The 18,519-nt window shown below is 43.2% G+C and overlaps 2 protein-coding genes across 6 annotated transcripts in view; both read left to right on the plus strand.

Annotated features, from left to right (window-relative positions):
• LIMA1 (LIM domain and actin binding 1) overlaps nt 1-9,943 on the plus strand; it is a 101,157-nt gene extending 91,214 nt beyond the window's left edge. For all 3 annotated transcript variants that reach the window (XM_003405774.4, XM_023556195.2, XM_064284240.1), the window contains 2 exons: nt 5,891-6,024; nt 7,638-9,943. In XM_003405774.4, the coding sequence (XP_003405822.1) occupies nt 5,891-6,024; nt 7,638-8,646 (1,143 nt within the window). In that variant the 3' untranslated portion in view covers nt 8,647-9,943. The remainder of the gene's footprint in view (nt 1-5,890; nt 6,025-7,637) is intronic.
• Nucleotides 9,944-13,950: 4,007 nt separating this feature from the next.
• The window catches only part of CERS5 (ceramide synthase 5), a 35,049-nt gene continuing 30,480 nt past the window's right edge, over nt 13,951-18,519 (plus strand). Inside the window, exon 1 of one of the 3 annotated variants that reach the window (XM_064284243.1) lies at nt 13,951-14,207. In XM_064284243.1, the coding sequence (XP_064140313.1) occupies nt 14,011-14,207 (197 nt within the window). In that variant the 5' untranslated portion in view covers nt 13,951-14,010. The remainder of the gene's footprint in view (nt 14,208-18,519) is intronic. The other 2 variants (XM_064284242.1, XM_064284241.1) reach the window with 2 other exon arrangements.

An 18,519-nucleotide genomic window follows, 5' to 3' on the forward strand; every position in this document is an offset into this window, starting at 1 on the left:
CTACCATGCCTATATTTCCCAACTGTGTGCATGATCGGTCCTTTGATGGAGGTTTTAGTGCACAAAAAGGACGAAGAGAAGAGGACGTACATGAGGATTTGGACCAAAAGAAGGAAAGGGAAGAATCCAGGACTTAAAGAATGGATCAAAAAGGGGGGAGAAGATAAACATAAAAATTTTAAAGGAAGTAGAGCTGTATGAGGAAAGTGAGGTTTATTGAAAAGGAATAGAAAGGTGAGGAGAGTAGCAAAAGAAAGCAGGTAAAAGGAGAACAAACTGGGTTATAGTGATTGAATCTGCACATGTATTCAACATGACGCTCTCTTCTGGCCTTGAAGATCTGCTCGTACTGTCATCAGCCCTTCCTTTTTCCACATGTGAAGTCCAACAAAGTAGCAAATGCCACGGGGTTCATTTCCTCTCCAAAAGCAACCCTGCTCAGATGCAAGTCCTTGGGTTGTGATTCTGAATCAAGAACAGCTAGTAAATCTGATTTGGCCACAAATTCTGTGTAGCCAAGGGGTCTGGGGAAATTCCATGGCTAATTTAAGAACTAAAATCTGTTCTTGAGTATATTTGAATTACTGAGCCTTGCTTCCCTCGCTCAACTGCTACGCCAGACCTTATGGTACTGGTTGGACCCTTGAGGTCATTCCTGATTTAGACAAACCCTGGGGTCTGAGTGCTGATGAAAGATGTGGTGGTGCCGAGGAGTGCATCTCACTTAGGTCTTCCCTGGCACACCAGGGGAAAAGATGGAGGTAAAGCTCTCTCTGCACCTGTGCCAGGCCTGTGCCTAGTTCTTTGGTCCTGGTCACTCAGCAGTGCAATGCAGTTAGACCTGCCTTCAGCAGACAGACACTCACCTCAGGTTTTGCACATTGTCTAAAGACAGGAATGTACTGGCCTGGCATTTCATGTTTGTGTCTGTGGTCCAAAATCCAAATGGTCATGGTGTATAGAGCCTTGATGGGACCCAGTCACATCTCCACTTTTGTTTACTGACAGTTTATTTTCTCTTCCTCGTAGTTCCCCTTACATTCTACATACAAGATACTTTAGTAAATGTTTATAGCAAGACCTGCTAGCATAACTGCTCTCATGGCTATAGGCCCAAAGTTACTTCTCCACTTGAGGAAGTTCCATACAACTAAGAATAAACGTGTTCACTCAGAGTAGATTTTCGGGTCCCATACTTCCTGGAAAAAAACTGTTCCTTAGTGCTTGTCTGTCTGCTATTGAAAACAGGACATCTAAGGTAGAGATGGAATTCATTTCAAATTTTAGCTAATTAAAGTAACAACAACAAAAAGTGCTAGTCTTTGAAAGTAAGGATTTTGTATAATTTGAATACTGGCCAGATAGCTCAGTTGGTGAGACTTGGTGCTACTGAAATTGAAATTGCAGGATCAATCTCAGAAAGGGTATTATTCTGGGAACAGATCTCAGTGGATCCTGTGAAAAGGGTCAGGCCCTTTCTACTTTCTTTGACAGATCAGAAGCCTCTTATACTTTGCCATCCCATTCAAGAGAAGCCATCCTTTAAATGCGTGCATAGGAGAGGACAGGGGAGGAAAAGGGAAGGAGATGTTACTGGCCTTGGTGAACACCCACTTGCTCCACTGTGTCCAGAGCAGCCCAGCCCCAGGTTTCCTCCGGCTGGTTCTGCTAATGGCTGTGGAGAGAAAACATGGCAGACTGCATGAGAGGACACACATTACAGTGCCCTCCGCGTGCCCTGCCAGCTGGCCCTCCCCCTATGGACGGGGTGGGAGGTTTTATGCTATTTTACAAAGCTATCAGAATTAGGCTAGAAGGGCATTTAGAATCCTTTCTCACCATCTCCAGTATTACCGCTTTCGCGGAGCGCTGACCTTTCCTCTACATGTAAGCAGTCTATTTAAAATATAACGTTCCCCAAAATGCTTTCGAAAAGAGTTCCTCAGAAAACCAGGGGGAGGGTTAAGGCTGCACAGAACCAGCTGAACCATTACTGTGTGGTGAAGAAATTTGTTTTATTACCAAGATGTTTTGTACAAATTGGAAAGAGAGAATGAAAGGCATTTTGTGGTATGCAGCCTAAGGAATGGAGGCCTGACATCAAAAATACAGATTTTCCTTCTGATTTCACTGTGTCTAAGGGCTGGTGGCACAATGAGTAAGTGCTCAGCTGCTAACCTAAGGTCAGCAGTTTGAACCCACCATCAACTACATGGGAGAAAAGACCTATCTGCTCCCAGAAAGATTTACAGCCTGTGCGGAAGTTTTACTCTGTCATATGCGGTTACTGTGAGTTGGAATCAAATGGGTGGCACACAACAAGGGCTAGTTAATGTCACTGCCTGTTGCCAGCTGCTGTCCCCTTCCCACCCTACACAGGCACACCCTCCAACTGAGGCCTTCATTAGACTAAAAAATATACGTAAGCGAGTGCAATAATGTAGATGAAACCATGCAAATGTATTGGAAAAATAGCTTTAAGTAGGTACTGATCAACAGAGGGCCTATAATAGCCCTCATATGGGAATGACATGACATTGCTTATGAACATCAATTATGTATATATGACCTCATTCATTCCTGAGTATCCTGAAGATATTATCTGCATATTTTAATTTGAAACAAAGTGAAGACTGTTGTTTGTTTAAAATGCTATAGTGAGATTATTTTCATTTAAGTTAGTATCTGTTCTCTTCTCCAAAGAGTTTCCTTTAGTCCTGAAATTTTTTAACACTCTGGGACAATTTAGAAAATATGCTCCTGGTTTGTGAATCAGGAGTTTTGAGTTTTAATCCAAAATCTGCCTACTGACTGTGTGAACTTTGATAAGGCCTCTGACCACCTGGTACTTTAGTTCCTACATGTAAAAAATGGGGGGGAGGGGGGGAATGAAAAAAATGTATGTGTATATATCTTCTCTTAGTAACAAAAAATATAATGTAGAAAGAAAAACTACCTAACACTGTAATCCTGGCAGTGTTTTCACGACTGTGCTAAGTCGGAGCATGCCATGAAGGCAGGGGCAGGATGTACACCAGCCCCGCCATAATGGTAGAGATTTTTGGGCACTGACTATGCTTCCTGTTGTCTGAATAGACATGGGAGCAATTACAGAAAAGTGGCTGAGAGCCCAGGACAGAGAAAATAAAGGGAAGGCACAGCCGCAGCCACCATGAGTTGGCATATTACCATGTTGGGATCCTCTTGTCTTTGTGAAATGACAGGGGCCCTTGGGCAGCTGCTACATAAACCTTAAATAATATTGAAAAGGGTTTATGTAAGAAATGAAGAAAAATAATGGCAATCTGATAGGTCTGGCCAGTTAGAAGCTTGAGGTTAGTTGTTTGAACTAGGAATCTATTAATCTGATGTTACAAAGGAGGAATGCGTTTTCGCTTGTGTGGGTAAAAGCTCCATTAGAGAGGGCCATTGTGGGTCAGGTGTGGGAGGTGGTAAGACACTAAAGAATTGTTAATGAGACACTCCTTGTGTGGGATCTGGCTTATAAAAGCTCTGTCTCCTGGACTGGAATATGTTCCCGCCTCAGGTATATATAAGTGAGGCTGATTTTGCCACGACTAATAGAGTAAAAAAAAAAAATTTTTTTTTTTTAATAGAGTGACTTGAAATAGAAAGAAAATGTGCCCTTATTCTTGGGTCTGAGTCTACAACTCAGTTTCAGCAAAAAGTTCCAAGCACACCAAAATGCTGTGTATTCACTGGAGGTTCCTGTTTGTCTCTTCCAGCTTCTGCTTCCTGCTCCTGGTACCTAATTTCTGCTCCTGCCTTCCACTTTCCTCCTAATGTGAGCTCAACTTTCAGCTTTCTCTCAGGTTCTCCTTTCTATTCACTGGGCTGAACCCTTCACCTATAGTGTATCCTCTGTGTATTTGTGAAAGGTGTTCTCTGTGTCCCCCCAGACACACCCTTTTAGCAGAATAATGCCCATTTCCTCTTATACGTGTGAAATTTATGTCTCCTATTTTGTCTTCACTTATTAGTCTGTTTCAAATGTTAAAAATATGGAATCTGTCCTGCAGCTAAAAAAGATTTTCAGTCTGATAAATACATTTGTCCCATTACTTTTACATTATGTGAATTGTGCTCTCTCCAATGGCTTCAATTTCAATCCTGCATGTTCGTGTATCTCCTGCTTGCTAGACAAGAACCCAGTTCTTTTAGAGAAAACCTAATTAAAGCTATGCAAAGCTATCTCCACATAGGTCCTATCTTGCCAGAAGTGTCCATATAAGGAAAAAAAAAAAAAGAATTCTAAGCTCCAAATAATGCCTTAATTACTTCCAACACATTCAATACAATCCTGTTCAGTGATTCATTCATTTAAATACCTCCCTTATGTTTGGCCTGTGCTCTTTGATTCTTTACATTTCTCTTTTTAGGACCCTCCTCCTAGAATGAAGGGGTCTATAAGCTTACTGTTTCCACTCAGTTCTGCTCCTTCATTCTTAAATCCCTTAGATGCTATTTGGGAGTTTACCACTAATTTTAGTCAACTCCCTTACATAGATCATCATCTTTGCTTCCATTTTATACTCATTTTCTGCTCTCATTTCCTGTCCAATTATACTTGGAAAACCATTCCTATTTTTTGCTCTACCTCCTAGTGATTCACGTGGCAAGTGAACCAGCAGTCTGAAATTTTTATGGGCTTATTTTCAGGTTTTTTCATCAAAATTCTATCTTGCCTATAACCTGTTTAGGCTTATTGCTAATGTTAGATTAATTATTATTAACTGTTCAGGTCCTGGGGACTAATTTGCGTTATTTACCACCATGCATTTTCTGGCAAAAGCCAACTCTGCTCTTGGCAGCAGAGGGGCCAGCTTGGTGCCTGTCAGAGCTTCCTGGCCACCATAACCTAAGCTGCTTCCCATCTGCTGGCTGAAGCGTTTATGTCAGGGCAGGTCAAGGGTTACTGTCACACACTAGTGACCCCTTCCTTCCTACCCCCTCCCCATAGCCATGTAACCATTTCTCATCATGTAAAAACTTATAGTAATATTTTTGGAATTCTGGCTTTCATCAGTGCTACAATACCAACTATTTTATGCTCTTTAGGATTGGGTTTACTAGGTAAAACAGCTGTGCCCACCTTTATTCCACATGACAAGCAATTCATGAATTTCCAATCTGTTATGACCTCTGCCTCCCAATTGCATTGTTTTTATTCTCCACAGGATTTTAAAAATATTATAGAGCCTATAGCTTTATTGGGCTTAGGTTTCCTTCTAGAATCTTAATAAAATAATTTGTCTTTTATAAATTGTTGCATTTATGTGTCAGTTTTGATTCATTTAAGCAAATTATGCCTAGCTGATTGAGCAAGTCAAGATTATAAGCAGAGGGGAATAAAAGATGTTTGCCAAAGTGCCTTTTCCTAATTCCCAAAATCAAATGCTCTTTCTCTCCTTTGATATGTATCCCCTTCAGAGTCTATTCTTATAATAATCCGTCCTGCTTTTTCTTGACACTTGAATCAAACTTCTTTCTTCTGTGTATTGACGTTTTCTCCTAATTTCCCCATCTCCTTCTCCAAACATTGTGTGTGTGCGTGTGTGTGTATGTGTGTGCGTGCATGTGTGTGTTGGCTTGTCTAAACCTTTCTCTGCAATCCAGCCCCAGTTCCACCGGCCCTTTTTGGCTGTTATACTTAGGCCAACCAGACAATTTGGGAAAGGAATTCAGGGAAGCCTCTTGGCTTTAAAGAGTCAACTGATAGAATTGTAGCAGGCTTAATGTTTCTATGAGAATTGACAGACCAGCTAAGCAAGACCTTAAGGCTACAGAGTAAATCCTAGGGCCCATCTCAGCAAATCACTAACTCATTTACTGTCTATGCTAGTTAAAGTTGTCCTTGTCCTTTTCCTAGAAGTTTCAGGCACCGGTGAGAGAGACCTGTGTGGAATGTCAGAAGACAGTCTACCCGATGGAGCGTCTCCTGGCCAACCAGCAGGTGTTTCACATCAGCTGCTTCCGTTGCTCCTATTGCAGCAACAAACTTAGGTAAGCCAGACCAAAACAAGCCATCCCTGTATAGTTGGACCTCTGGAGGAAGTCCTTGGCTTTTCAAGCACTTGTGCTAAAAGCTATTGTACTAATAGTGTTCTGTTGAAGGCCCTTGAAAAAAGTAAAAAGCACCATTTAGTGACAAGTGTTTCATATCGAATGATAGTAGTGTTTAGAACTTCCTGGTACATTGATATATTAATTTGTATGTTCGAACTGAAGCTTAAGTAATATGGACTGCAGGTAAAACCTCCTGGAACTTTCGTTATATATATTTTCACCATGATTAAAAAAAAAAAAGAACCTCCTGTGATTTAATTTAGTAGACTGTTTTCCTTCAGTATTATAGAATCATAAAGTTAAGAAATCTCAAGAGGTGACTTGCCTAGGCCCTTACTTCAGCATGTCCTAAGCACTATGGAAGTGATAATAATAGCCCCTGAAGAACATCGATTTTTCTGTGTTGCTTCATTTTATTTCTGAGAAAATTATTTTTATGTATCTTTTTTTTCCAAGTAACTCAAAGCATGGATATAATTGTAACAAATTGAGGAAATATTCCCTGTTAGCTCATTTTAACCATAAGATGTTAGAGAAGAAAGCAACCAAGATGTCACTTCCTCCAGCTTTCCTTCCAGAGCAAGCATCCCTTCTGACATACTCTTGAAAGATGGTCGAGAATCTACTTAGCCCTTCTGCGAGTACATACAACAGCTACTTCCAGGGTTAGATAGCTCTAGCTGGACAGTTTTCCCTTACATTGAGCCAAAGCTTGCTTCTGTAACTTCCCACTCATTAGTGTTTTTCTGTATTCATCTTTTCCCCAAAGCACATTCTTCTAAGTTTTTGAATTTTTGTATTTCTTCTGTGAAAATGCTATGGTTTTTATTGTTGTTGTTAGTTGCCATTGAGTCAATTCTGACCTACAGCGACTTTACGTATAACAGAGCGAAACATTGCCCAGCGCTGCACCATCTTCATGATCATTGGTGTGTTTGAGTACCATATGTCTATTTCTCTGCAGGAGACACCAAATCTCCTAAAGGCCTATCCGGCACTGACTTAATAGAGAAGCCTTACCTCCTGGCTACTGCTCACCATTTTCCTATCGACCATAGAGCTAGTAGCATTTATTGAGTGCCAGCTGATAACAGAGCATTATACCAATTCCTGTACAGATATGCTTTTAAATTATAACACAAATGGGAAACTAGGAGGAATATCATTGTAAGTAAGTTTAAGTTATAAATACTAAGGAAATGTATGAGTGATCCAAACTAGGTAGAACTACCTAGGAAAGATTTCCTGGAAGAAGTAATTTTTCAACAGTTTCAACAAAGGAGAGTGAAATCATTTGAAAAGGGAGAGTATATACCAGGTGGAAGAATGACTTGCAGAGGTTCAGAACTAGAAGTAAGCATGTGCTTAAATGTGCTTTAAGCACAAATGTTCTTAAAATGGGGTAGAGAATCCTAGGTGATTGATGTGCTTTTAAAGATATTTTTCTCACTTAGCATCTTCTGAAAATACTAGAATTGGCAGATTTTAGCCTGCTGGTGTAAATAAAAGCATGCAGATTGCTAACTTTATGCTTCTTCTTTTAATGACAGTCTAGGAACTTATGCATCTCTACATGGGAGAATCTATTGCAAACCTCATTTTAATCAGCTCTTTAAATCTAAAGGCAACTATGATGAAGGCTTTGGGCATAGACCACACAAGGATCTGTGGTCAACCAAAAATGAAAATGAAGAGACTTTGGAGAGACCAGCCCAGCTCCCTAATGCAGGAGAGACTCCTCAGAGCCCAGGAGTAGAAGATGCCCCCATTGCTAAGGTGGGTGTGCTGACTGCAACTATGGAAGCTAAGGCTTCCTCTCAGCGGGAGAAGGAAGATAAGCCTGCTGAAACCAAGAAGTTGAGGATTGCCTGGCCACCTCCAACTGAACTTGGCAGTTCAGGAAGTGCTTTGGAGGAAGGGATCAAAGTGTCCAAGCCCAAGTGGCCTCCCGAGGATGAAAGCAGCAAGCCTGAAGTGCCTGAGGACGTAGATCTGGATCTGAAGAAGCTAAGACGATCTTCTTCACTGAAGGAAAGAAGCCGCCCTTTCACTGTAGCTGCATCATTTCGAACCACTTCTGTCAAGAGCCCCAAAACCTTGTCCCCTCCCGTCAGGAAAGGCCGGAGCATGTCTGAGCAAAGTGAGGAGTTTATAGGAGGAATAGCAGTAGGAAAGAAACAAGTAGAAAATGCCAAAGCTTCAGAGAAGAATGGGAATGTAGGAAAAACAACCTGGCAAAACAAGGAACCTGAAGGAAGAGAGGCAGGGAGGAGAAGTGAGGAAGTTCATGGTTTTGAAATGGGGAGTGAGAATCTTGTAGAAAATGGTGCAAACTTAGATGAAGACGATGAAACCCTCCTCAAACAGCAGTCTCCTATAGAACCCAAGTCTCCAAATTGGTCCAGCTTTGTAGACAACACCTCCACCAAAGAATTCACGACTCAGAGTCAGAAATCCCAGGATGTGGAGTTCTGGGAGGGAGAAGTGGTCAAAGAGCTATCTGTGGAAGAGCAGATAAAGAGAAACCGGTACTATGACGAGGATGAGGATGAAGAATGATAGATTGCACTGGTGCCGGGCCTTGAATTGGTGTTAGTGAGCCTCTGCCCTTTGTCAGAGTGATGCACAGAACCACGTTCTCTTAGGGTGAGCTGTCATTTATGTGGAAGTAACTTTGAAAAAGAGGTCTTGCTTCAAAAAAACCCCATACTGCAGCTTAAGGGAACCAGTTCTGTTAGAGACAGCATTACTTAAATCCTCTGTTTCAGCAGTGATGAGATACATACAGTGCTTTAAGGTTTTATAAATACAAGGGGGAAAATATTCCAAATGATATAGTCTGGAATCTGCTATATTCCCAAAATGCATGTTAAAGTAGCTAGGTAATTAATAGTGCACTGTTATGCTACAAGTACTATTGTGTAATTAGGGAACATGCTGAAGGAATTTAGGGGCCTAAATATTATGACTGAATGCACTTTAGTATAAAGGGCACAGTTTGTAAATCTTTTAATGAATACCGATTCAATTGTTTAGTATTTGTCTTCTGAGAGATCAAATATTTAGCCTTTTAAAAAATTTTTTTAGGTTAATTTTCTTACACAGATATATAAGGGAGAATTTATTGCTTTGCATTCTCTGCTCTACACCACGCCCTGAACTGGATGATTGAGGTGTAACACAGCCATCTTTTCAGAGCAACTTTTGAAGGAATCGAAGAAGCAACCCACATGCTTTGGTGCTTGGAGAGATCCACTGCCTTCCAAATACACTATGCTGTTTGCCAATTTGACTACACCCCAAGTGATTGCTTTCCTCTCTGCTGGTATCTGTGCTTCTCATAACTTACTGAAAGCTGCAATATTTCTGTAAGATCTTTTGGATCGCTGTTCACCATGCTCCTTGTTAGAGCACAGGGAGGCGATTCAAGGAGGAATAGTGAAAACAACTGCCTTAATCCATGAGCTCAGACCCCCAAGCCCTGTATGCCACTTCTGATGTCCCCTTTCTGAGATGCTAGGTTTTAAATACTTACCAACTCTGAAATGTATTGATTTGGTAGTAGACAGCATTTCCAGGGTGCAATTAAACCAACTATAGGCCTTTTTTGGGGGATGGTTTTCTAGTATTAAGATTTTGAAACATTATAAAATTGAGCACATTTATTGTACATAATTGATATTACAAATTGTATGTGTGGCGGGGAGAGATGTTTTAAGCTACAGGCTTTTCTTTATACTGCATTTATAGAGATTTAGCGCTAATATTTTTTAGGGATGTAAAATATTCTGCTTTCTTACAGTCTTGCTTAGCCTGAAACATTTTTATTCAATAAAGCTTTTAATTTACATTTGAACTTTTGAGTGTTCCTTTTTTTCTTTTTCTTTTACCAATGTTACCTACTTTTACCTTAGCAGTTTGGAAAGAAAAGGCAAATGGGACTGGAGTTAGGGAATGAGAAGCGCTGTAAATACATATCACCACTAGATGGTAGTGTTGGGCTGATCGTGGACTATGATTCTTGGAAGACAAGTTTTTCTGGAAAATTGAAAGCAACTTGGCAAGAGAATTAATGTGTGCATTCCAAATGAGCTGTTTGTTTTACCAATGCAAAATCCAGTGGTGGGTTTTATTGTTTATTTTACTCAACATTTAATAATTCACCTTACAATTATTCCTAACATGCTAAATGAGATTTCCAAATGCCTCTGCTGAAAATGGACTTGTTTACCACTCTAGGCAGAAGCATATTTGGTTGTTTGATTTCCTTGCCTATAGAGGCAACTGCCCCAATTGTTGAGGCTCTTTTTTTTTTTAATGGTAGGATTGTTGTTGTTTGGTGTGCCATCGAGTCGATTTTCAACTCATAGCAACCCCATTTGATAGAGTAGAACTGCCCCATAGGGTTTTCTAGGCTGTAATCTTTATGGGAATCGACTCAACGGCACTGGGTTCTGGGTAATCTTTATGGGAGCAGATTGTTAGGTCTTTCTCCTGCAAAGTCACTGGGAGGATTAAAACTGCCATCCTTTCAGTTAGCAGCCAAGTGCTTAACCACTGCACTACCAGGATAGTAGGATATATTTCCTTGGAGATAAGCATGCTTTCTGAGTCATCTGTTACATTTTGTAGGGTCATTTTGTGTTCCAGGACTTTCCTGGCCTTCAGAGTGGATGGCAGGGTACTACTTTTTCCTCTTGCCCCCACCACAGAGTGAATGAAGTCCTTTAGAAGTCCCTGTTCACTGAACGGTTAATCCAGAAGGCCCTGTTGACATTCATAAAATATCCAGTCCTGTGTTTGAGTTTAGCTACCCTCACTGCATGACTCATTGTTTGCTCTGTAATCACCCATACGGTACTCATTATATGTTTTGATTTTATACAGGGTCCAAGTGCCTGTGCCCGGCATTTATGAATATCAATTGAGTATGTCAATTGGGGACTAAGATTACCCTTAGAAGAACCATTTCCTGTGCCTTTCAAGACATAAGATAAACATATCACTATAGGTACAGAGGATAGAAACAAGGAGCAGAATCATAATCGATATAAGTAAAGGATGTCCTTGTCAGGAAAATGACCAGATAATCCTAAACATTCTTAGAAAACAACCTGCAGCCAAACTGTTAATCATTTATTCTTCTCTCACCTGTTTAAATAACGTCAACCTTGTTTGGACTTAGTATGTCAATAGTGGGAGTTGGATGGTGTGTTAGTTATCTAGTGCTGCTGTAATAGAAATACCACAAGTGGATGGCTTTAACAAAGAGAAGTTTATTCTCTCACAGTCCCGTAGGCTAGAAGTCTGAATTCAGGCGCCAGCTCCAGGGGGCAGGCTTTCTCTCTCCGTGGGCTCTGGAGGAAAGTCCTTGTGATGCGTCGGTCTTGCCTTGATCTGGGAGCATCTCAGCGCAGGAACCTCAGGTCCAAAGGACACACTTTGCTCCCAGTGCTATTTTCTTGGTGGTATGAGGTCCCCAACTCTGCTCGCTTCCCTTTCATCTCTTGAGAGAGAAAAGGTGGTGCAGGCCACACCCCAGGGAAACTCCCTTTATATTGGATCAGGGATGTGACCTGATAAAGGTGTTGCAATCCCACCCTAATCCTCTTTAACATAAAATTACAATCACAAAATGGAGGACAACCACAGAACCCTGGGAATCATGGCCTAAGCAAGTTAATACATTTTGGGGAGGACATAATTCAATATATGACAGATGGTGTGAGTTTTTCTGTTGGAGAAGCAGGGAAAGGGGCCAGCTTGGGACTTGAAATGGTTAAGGAGACCCTCTTTTTGACTGCTGCAGAACCAACTTGGTTCCAGCAGCTTGCTGATCACATCACCCCTGACCAAAGCGACAGCTGCACCTAGTTTGTTTTCATTACATATATGGGGAGCAATATGTTTTCCAACAACCAAGAGGTTGAGAAATGGTACACATGTGTTTTTTTCTGGGGCTAGACTTGTGTATAGGGTCCCTGCATGCCAGCTTAGCATGTTCTCTATTCCTTAGAGCTCTGATTTAACTTCCCATGGGACCAAGGGAGGGTTTACTTCCTTTGAAAATGTATCTTGAATATAATTGCCACTAAGCTATTGCAGGATTTTGATGAAAATGGCTTCAGGTAGATGTTCTCAGACCGGCACCAGTGGCATCATCTACGAATTTATTAGAAATTAAAAATGCAAATTTGTGGGCTCTTTACCCCAACCTACCGAATCAGAATCTCTGGATGGGGCCCAGAAAAATGGTTTTAACAAACTCTCCACATGATGCTGATGCACGCTAAAGTCTGAGAACCACTGAACTGCAATACCTCAGGATGGCTGCATTTTTTTTTTTTTTTTTTTTTTTTACCCCTTCCTCTCCTTCTGAAACCCTTTAACATCTGGCATAAGCATGCCTTACTGGTTATAAAGTTACTTTACTTGTCCTTGGGCAAAAGGTTGAGATTTCATTCTGTTTTTTTTTCAGGTCATACTAATTAGCCTTTGGTAGTTAACGTTGTAGCCTGATTTGAACAGATAGCACCCAGGGTTCAAGGTTTTCAGGCAATTGAGGGACAATTTGGAGTTTTGCCTTTTGAAAGCGCCTAGTCTATGGCTCCCCTCCCTGTATGTTGTTCCACAAAAGAGTTCAATGTTCAATGTGGAAACCTAACATTAAGACCGTTTGCAGGATAAGGGTTCAGGGTTCTAGAGTCTAAAGGCTTTCTGGCTCAGAAGCCCAGCACTGCAGCTTCTTAGCTATATAACCTTGGGCAAGAGCTGCTTGACCTGTCGGGCTCAGGTTACTTAACTCCTAAAATACTAGGGATAACAATACCTACCGCCTAGAGTGAAGAAGTGAAATAACTTGGGTAAAACGTTCGGCGCAGCACCTAGCACACAGTAAACCTCATTAAACACTGCCCATCATTTATTTTTCTTTTGCCTTTGTATTTTCCTTTGGGTGTCTTTTTTCAGGTTTGCTTTCTTCCATTTCCTTCATCAGAATAAAAGGATAAAAAATTCATTTTCCGAGGAAAGGTGATTATAATTTTTAAAGACTAAAGCAGTGAAAAGGGCTTAAGATCATGCAGGGGCACGGAGGGAGGAAAAGGTTGGCAGGAAAAGAGAAAAACGGTGATGTAGAAGGCAGGGTCTGCTGAGATGGGGAGTTAAGCTCTGGCGGGAAGGCGGCTGGGAATAGAGAAATAGGCATGGCTTGGCTGGGAGCGGTGACGGATTTGAAACGTCTGGCGGCGCAGCGGTTAAAGCCTCAGCTGCTAACTGAAAGAAAGGGGCGGTCAGAACCCACCGGCCGCTCTGCGGGAGAAAAATGTGGCAGTGGCAGTCTACTTCCCTAAATATTTACAGCCTTGGAAACCCTATGGGGCAGTTCTACTCTGTCCTGTAAGGTCACTATGAGTCGGAATGGACTCCACAGCAATGGGTTTGGGTTGAGAAAAAGGAACCTCCCCCTAAAGGAGCTAGCCCTGGACTAAGGGGCGTGGCTGTGGCTGGAAGGGCGCGTGAGGGATAAGAAGCTGCCCCAGACCAGCAGCGAGAGGCGGGGCCATAGTTGGGCCGGTGGGGCCTGCGGGGTGGGGCCAGGGCTGCAAGAAGGCGGGTCGCCGGAGGGAAAGGGCAGGGTCCCAAGGCGATACGGAGACTGAGTCGGAGGCTCCGGAGGGGGCGTGTCCCCACAGAACGGCTGCTCTGAGGGAGGTGGGCGGGAAGGCGGGAAGGCGGGTTGGGCGATGAAGAGGCCTGGCCCCGCGAAGGAGGCGGGCTGAGCTGTCCCGGGGCCGAGCCGGGGCCGGAAGGGGGTGGCTGCCGGCCCGGCCCCACCCCGCCGCGGGTCCGCCTCCCCGCGGGTTCCGTTGGCTGTGGCGGCAGCTGAGGCTGTGGCGGCGGCAGCCGCGGGGCGGGCGTAAGATGGCGACAGCGGCGGCGGGAGCTCTAGGCCTGCTGTGGGGCTGGCTGTGGAGTGAGCGCTTCTGGCTGCCACAGAACGTGAGCTGGGCCGACCTAGAGGGACCGGGCGACGGCTACGGCTACCCACGGGCCCGGCACATCCTTTCGGTATTCCCGCTGGCGGCGGGCATATTCTCCGTGAGGCTGCTCTTCGAGCGGTGAGAGCCCGCGAGGGAGCGGCGCAGAGGGCCGGGGGCGACGCGGGGACGCGGGCGCTGGAGACGCCCTGGGGGAGAGACCGAGGACCGGAAGCAGAACTGAGGGGAAAGCCCGGAAGGAGGGGGCTGGAGGAGTCTGGGCCGCCGAGGGGGATGCCTTGAGGGGTACCGAGGGGGTTGTGGAGCCTGGGTAAATACAGGGAGCAGGGGCGTAGGCAAATGAAAGAGTGAGTGAGGGGCGAGGGAAACGCCGAGCCCATTCAATTTTACATCCTGGAGGTCTTGTAGGGGGCCTTATAGGCCTTCTCCCAGCTAACCTCCAAGCCTTCTACACATGAGGAATTTAGTGTGAGCTTGGGCAGAGATCCCGAAGCGAGGAGCAGGAGAGGGCCAGGGGAATTAGAGCCAGTTAGGGCCGTGGAAGCTGAGGGGGTCTCCGCGAGAGCCACACGTTCCAAGCAGGAGTGGGTTCGTGGGAATCTAGGATTTGTTAGGACACTTTAGTTTCTGAGAGTTGAAAGGAACAGGATTAGTTAGGCCCCAAGCCTTGGTTTGTCAGCTCATGGACGTTTGTTTAGGATATGTGTGTGTTCAGAAAAATTCCCCCAGAGTTAGAATGAAAGTAGAAATCTGGTAGGCATGAGTATGGCAGAGCCTGAGGCTTCCAAAGTATGGAAAGGTGTCAACTGCAGAGCAGGCCTTGGAGGCCTACATGAAAGGCTTGGTCGTCTGGAAGGGATTAAGAGCCATAGCGTTTATTAGAAGATAGCTATATTGAGCAAGCTTCAAAGTGAGTTTAGTAGGAGACACAACATACTTTGTCCAACCTTGTGCTCTTGGTAACAGTGATTTCACCTTTCTTTGAGTGAATGGGTCATATCTGCTGTCTAAGATAAAGATCTTTACTGAGGACTTGATGTGGCGATTTTATAATGTAGACTTGTAGCTATGGGCTGTTTCGATCAAGTCTACTCAAACTCCAGGAAGGAGACTTCTTTCTGCATAGGTAATGAGAATTGCACTTTGACATATCTTGTACATTTTGCCTTTGTCCGGAGTAGAAATTATTGTAATGCAAAGGTGCTCTTTCTAGGATGACAGTGTGTTGCAGATAAAATAATCTGTTACTCTCTAAAGAGTTAGTATTATGTTTTGGATTGCTTTTTTTATTTGCCTGCTATTTCTGACACAAAAATCTTGCAAAAAAATGCTGTATGTAGCACATCATTCGTCTATTTACTGTTTGTCTATTGTCATCAAAGTATTTTTCCAACCTGTTGAAGTCCAAAACTGAAAATGCTCTTAGCAGAAGCAGTGAAACCTAAAAATCTAAATAAATGCTGTCTCTGGGTCCTTAGGAATTTGGTGTTGCTGTTATTTAAGTATAGTCATTGTATTAAGTATTCCTGGAGTGGAGAGGCACATACCACTTGTCTCTCTCAGGAGTAAGTGTATGCCAGTATGGAAATTTCCCCCTTGTTAGTGATAAGAAGAAATAGCTTGTTGCTTATAAACATTCCTGTTATATAAACTTACTTATCTCTTTAGATTTTCGAAGGATTCTCCCACAGGGCTGTAGACATATATGCCTAGCAGAGCCACTGGAAAGGATCCTTTACCTGTGGGAATTCTATCTGAACGTTTCTATGGTGCTCCAGTGTCAGGGGAATAAGGGTGGATGGGAATACTGGGCCGAAAGCATTCTAGTATGGTATTTCTTGGCTAGTGAGGGCAGGCACCTTGTTTGTTTCATGTTTGCTATTGGTCAAGTTAACCCTGGAAGCGGTCTTGCTATTTTATTTCTCTTTAAGACCCACTACCTTTTACCTAAGTTAGTAATAGAATTGACAGCTACTTTACCGGTTCCTCTCTTGCGATGTTTTCCATAAAGGGGATAGAAGGCACTCTTAGAGTATAGTAAAAGACATCCAGAAATATTGGTACAGCTAATCGTCTTTCCTACATTTTCTCATTCCTCAAATCCCACCGATTTAGTTTCTAAAAACAGTTAATGCAGTAACTATAAACTGTAAGTGCTAGAACTCCAGCCTCCTCCTTTTACAGATAGTAAACAGAGACTTAGAAACATCCTGAAGCTTTTCAGAGGTTGCATACTCACGTGGAGGAGGAACTGGAACCAGGATCCAGATCATGTTCCCCAGTCCAGTGCTCTTTCCACCGAATGATGTGGCCATCCTTTCTTAATCCTTAAACCCTCTTGTAAGAGTTAAGATTTAACCCCCCTGTTCCTAGTATTGTAGAATTTGGAGAACAAATCCATGTTCATCCTATTTGAGGTTATTTAATATAATGGGTTTGACTTGAACTTTGCATTTTATCTGTTTTTGTTCCAGTTACTGCATATTTTAGTGAATTTTACACTGTGCCCCTTGATAAATTATTTGTGTGTTTTGTGTCAGGAATCCCCCGAAGAATAAATACAGAGTTTACAGTTTGGACTTACTTTCTCTTCCTTTTCATCAACTACATTGAGCATTTATTTTTTAAGTTTCCACATTCTCTAGAGAACTGCAGCCTAAACTGACGGAAATGACTTAAAAAATCATCTGACTACCTGTTTGTACTTAGCTATTTCTTTTGCTAAAGAACTGCAGATAGGAGATTATTACGTATCAAAGGACAGAGACATTGCTTTGTGGACCTCTGCCGACTGGTTGCTTGTGATGGCCTATACCTTGCAGAATGCCTTAAATGTAGTGTGTGGCCAGTACTTATTGAATGATTGAGATGGGTACACCCAAATGCCCAGAGAGTACCCCTGAACCTGGATCTTCAATCTGAAATACCATAGATGTTTGGCTTGATTGAGAGAGGCAAGACTACATCTCTTTTGTATCTGTTGTTAAAGGTTCACTATAAAAATGGCGTGGCTGGTGCAGCTGACCTATAACTTCATGAGGAGAACGGAGAATCAAGATCACCAGCCCAAGGGTGATTTCTATGAGACGGAAGTCAGACATTCCTCCTATCTCCAACCTTTTTACAAATTCCGACACCAGCTATCCTTCCCATGGCACTCTGCTTTTCTGCTGGGTTCGATAATTTGTTTTCCGTGATCACAAAGAACTCATAGACCATACTCACAGTTATAGGGTTCATTAAGGAAATAACAGGTTCAGGATTAGAAACGACTCAGGATGCAGTGCTTTGGTCAGGACTGCTTTTCAGCCGTGTCCACAGGCAGGCCTCTTCCTGGCCCTTAGCCTCTGGGCCCTCGACACATCAGGCCTCTTGGGCTGGACTGGCCTCTGTCCTGCTCAGGCAAATGTTACAGAGCTCTTTAAGCTCTGCCAATAAGTGCCCAAGAGCACCCCACTCTGCCAGTAAGCCTCTGCCCGAAGGCACTCAGCTCTCTCACTCCTTGGGTCAGCAAGCCTAGGTCTACTGACAAGTGCGTAGAGGCACCTCTCTCCTCCAGCAGGCATCCTGCCCAAAGGCACTCAGCTCTTTTTGCTCCATGGGTTGGCACATACATTGTAACTGCTTTGCTTCATGGACTGGGAAGTCCACTGCGCCATCTCACGCCAGCCCCGTGGTTCTGCTGCAGCCGTTTCTCAGCATCTGTTTCTCTGCATCCGTTTTTCAGTATCTTGCACTGTCTCTGGTGTTACAACTCTCTCTGCCTGTCTCCTGGGTCAAGAAAGTTCTCAACGTAGGGACCTTGGGTCCAAAGAATGTGCTCTGCTCCCATCTCTTCTTCATGGTAGTGAGGTCCTCCCATTCCGCCTTTGACACAGCTCATTTTAAGCCTAGCGGGTTGGCAAAACTGACTGATTCTCTCATTAGGGTTCCATACGCCTTATTTACATGGTCCCACCCCCACAAGAATCAAATGATGCATTGCATTGGGTAAATCTGCTGCAAAAGGTCTTTTTAAAGTGTTAAAAGGCAAAGGTGTCGCTTTAAAGACTAAGGTGCCTCAGACACAAGCCATAGTGTTTTCAGCCACCTCATATGCATGTGAAAGCTGGACAATGAATGAGGAAGACTGAAGAAAAATTGATGCCTTTGAATTGTGGTGTTGGCAAAGAATGTTGAATATACCATGGACTGCCAAAAGAATGAACAAATCTGTCTTGGAAGAAGTATAATCGGAATGCTCCTTAAAAAGCAAGGATGACAAGGCTACATCTCACATATTTTGGACTTCGTATCAGGATGGAGGGAAACCCTGGTGGCGTAGTGATTAAGTGCTATGGCTGCTAACCAAGAGGTCGGCAGTTCAAATCTGCCAGGCGCTCCTTAGAAACTCTATGGGGCAGTTCTATTGTGTCCTATAGGGTCGCTATGA

Source organism: Loxodonta africana, chromosome 4, assembly GCF_030014295.1.
Source record: "Loxodonta africana isolate mLoxAfr1 chromosome 4, mLoxAfr1.hap2, whole genome shotgun sequence".
Classification (NCBI taxonomy): Eukaryota; Metazoa; Chordata; class Mammalia; order Proboscidea; family Elephantidae; genus Loxodonta; species Loxodonta africana.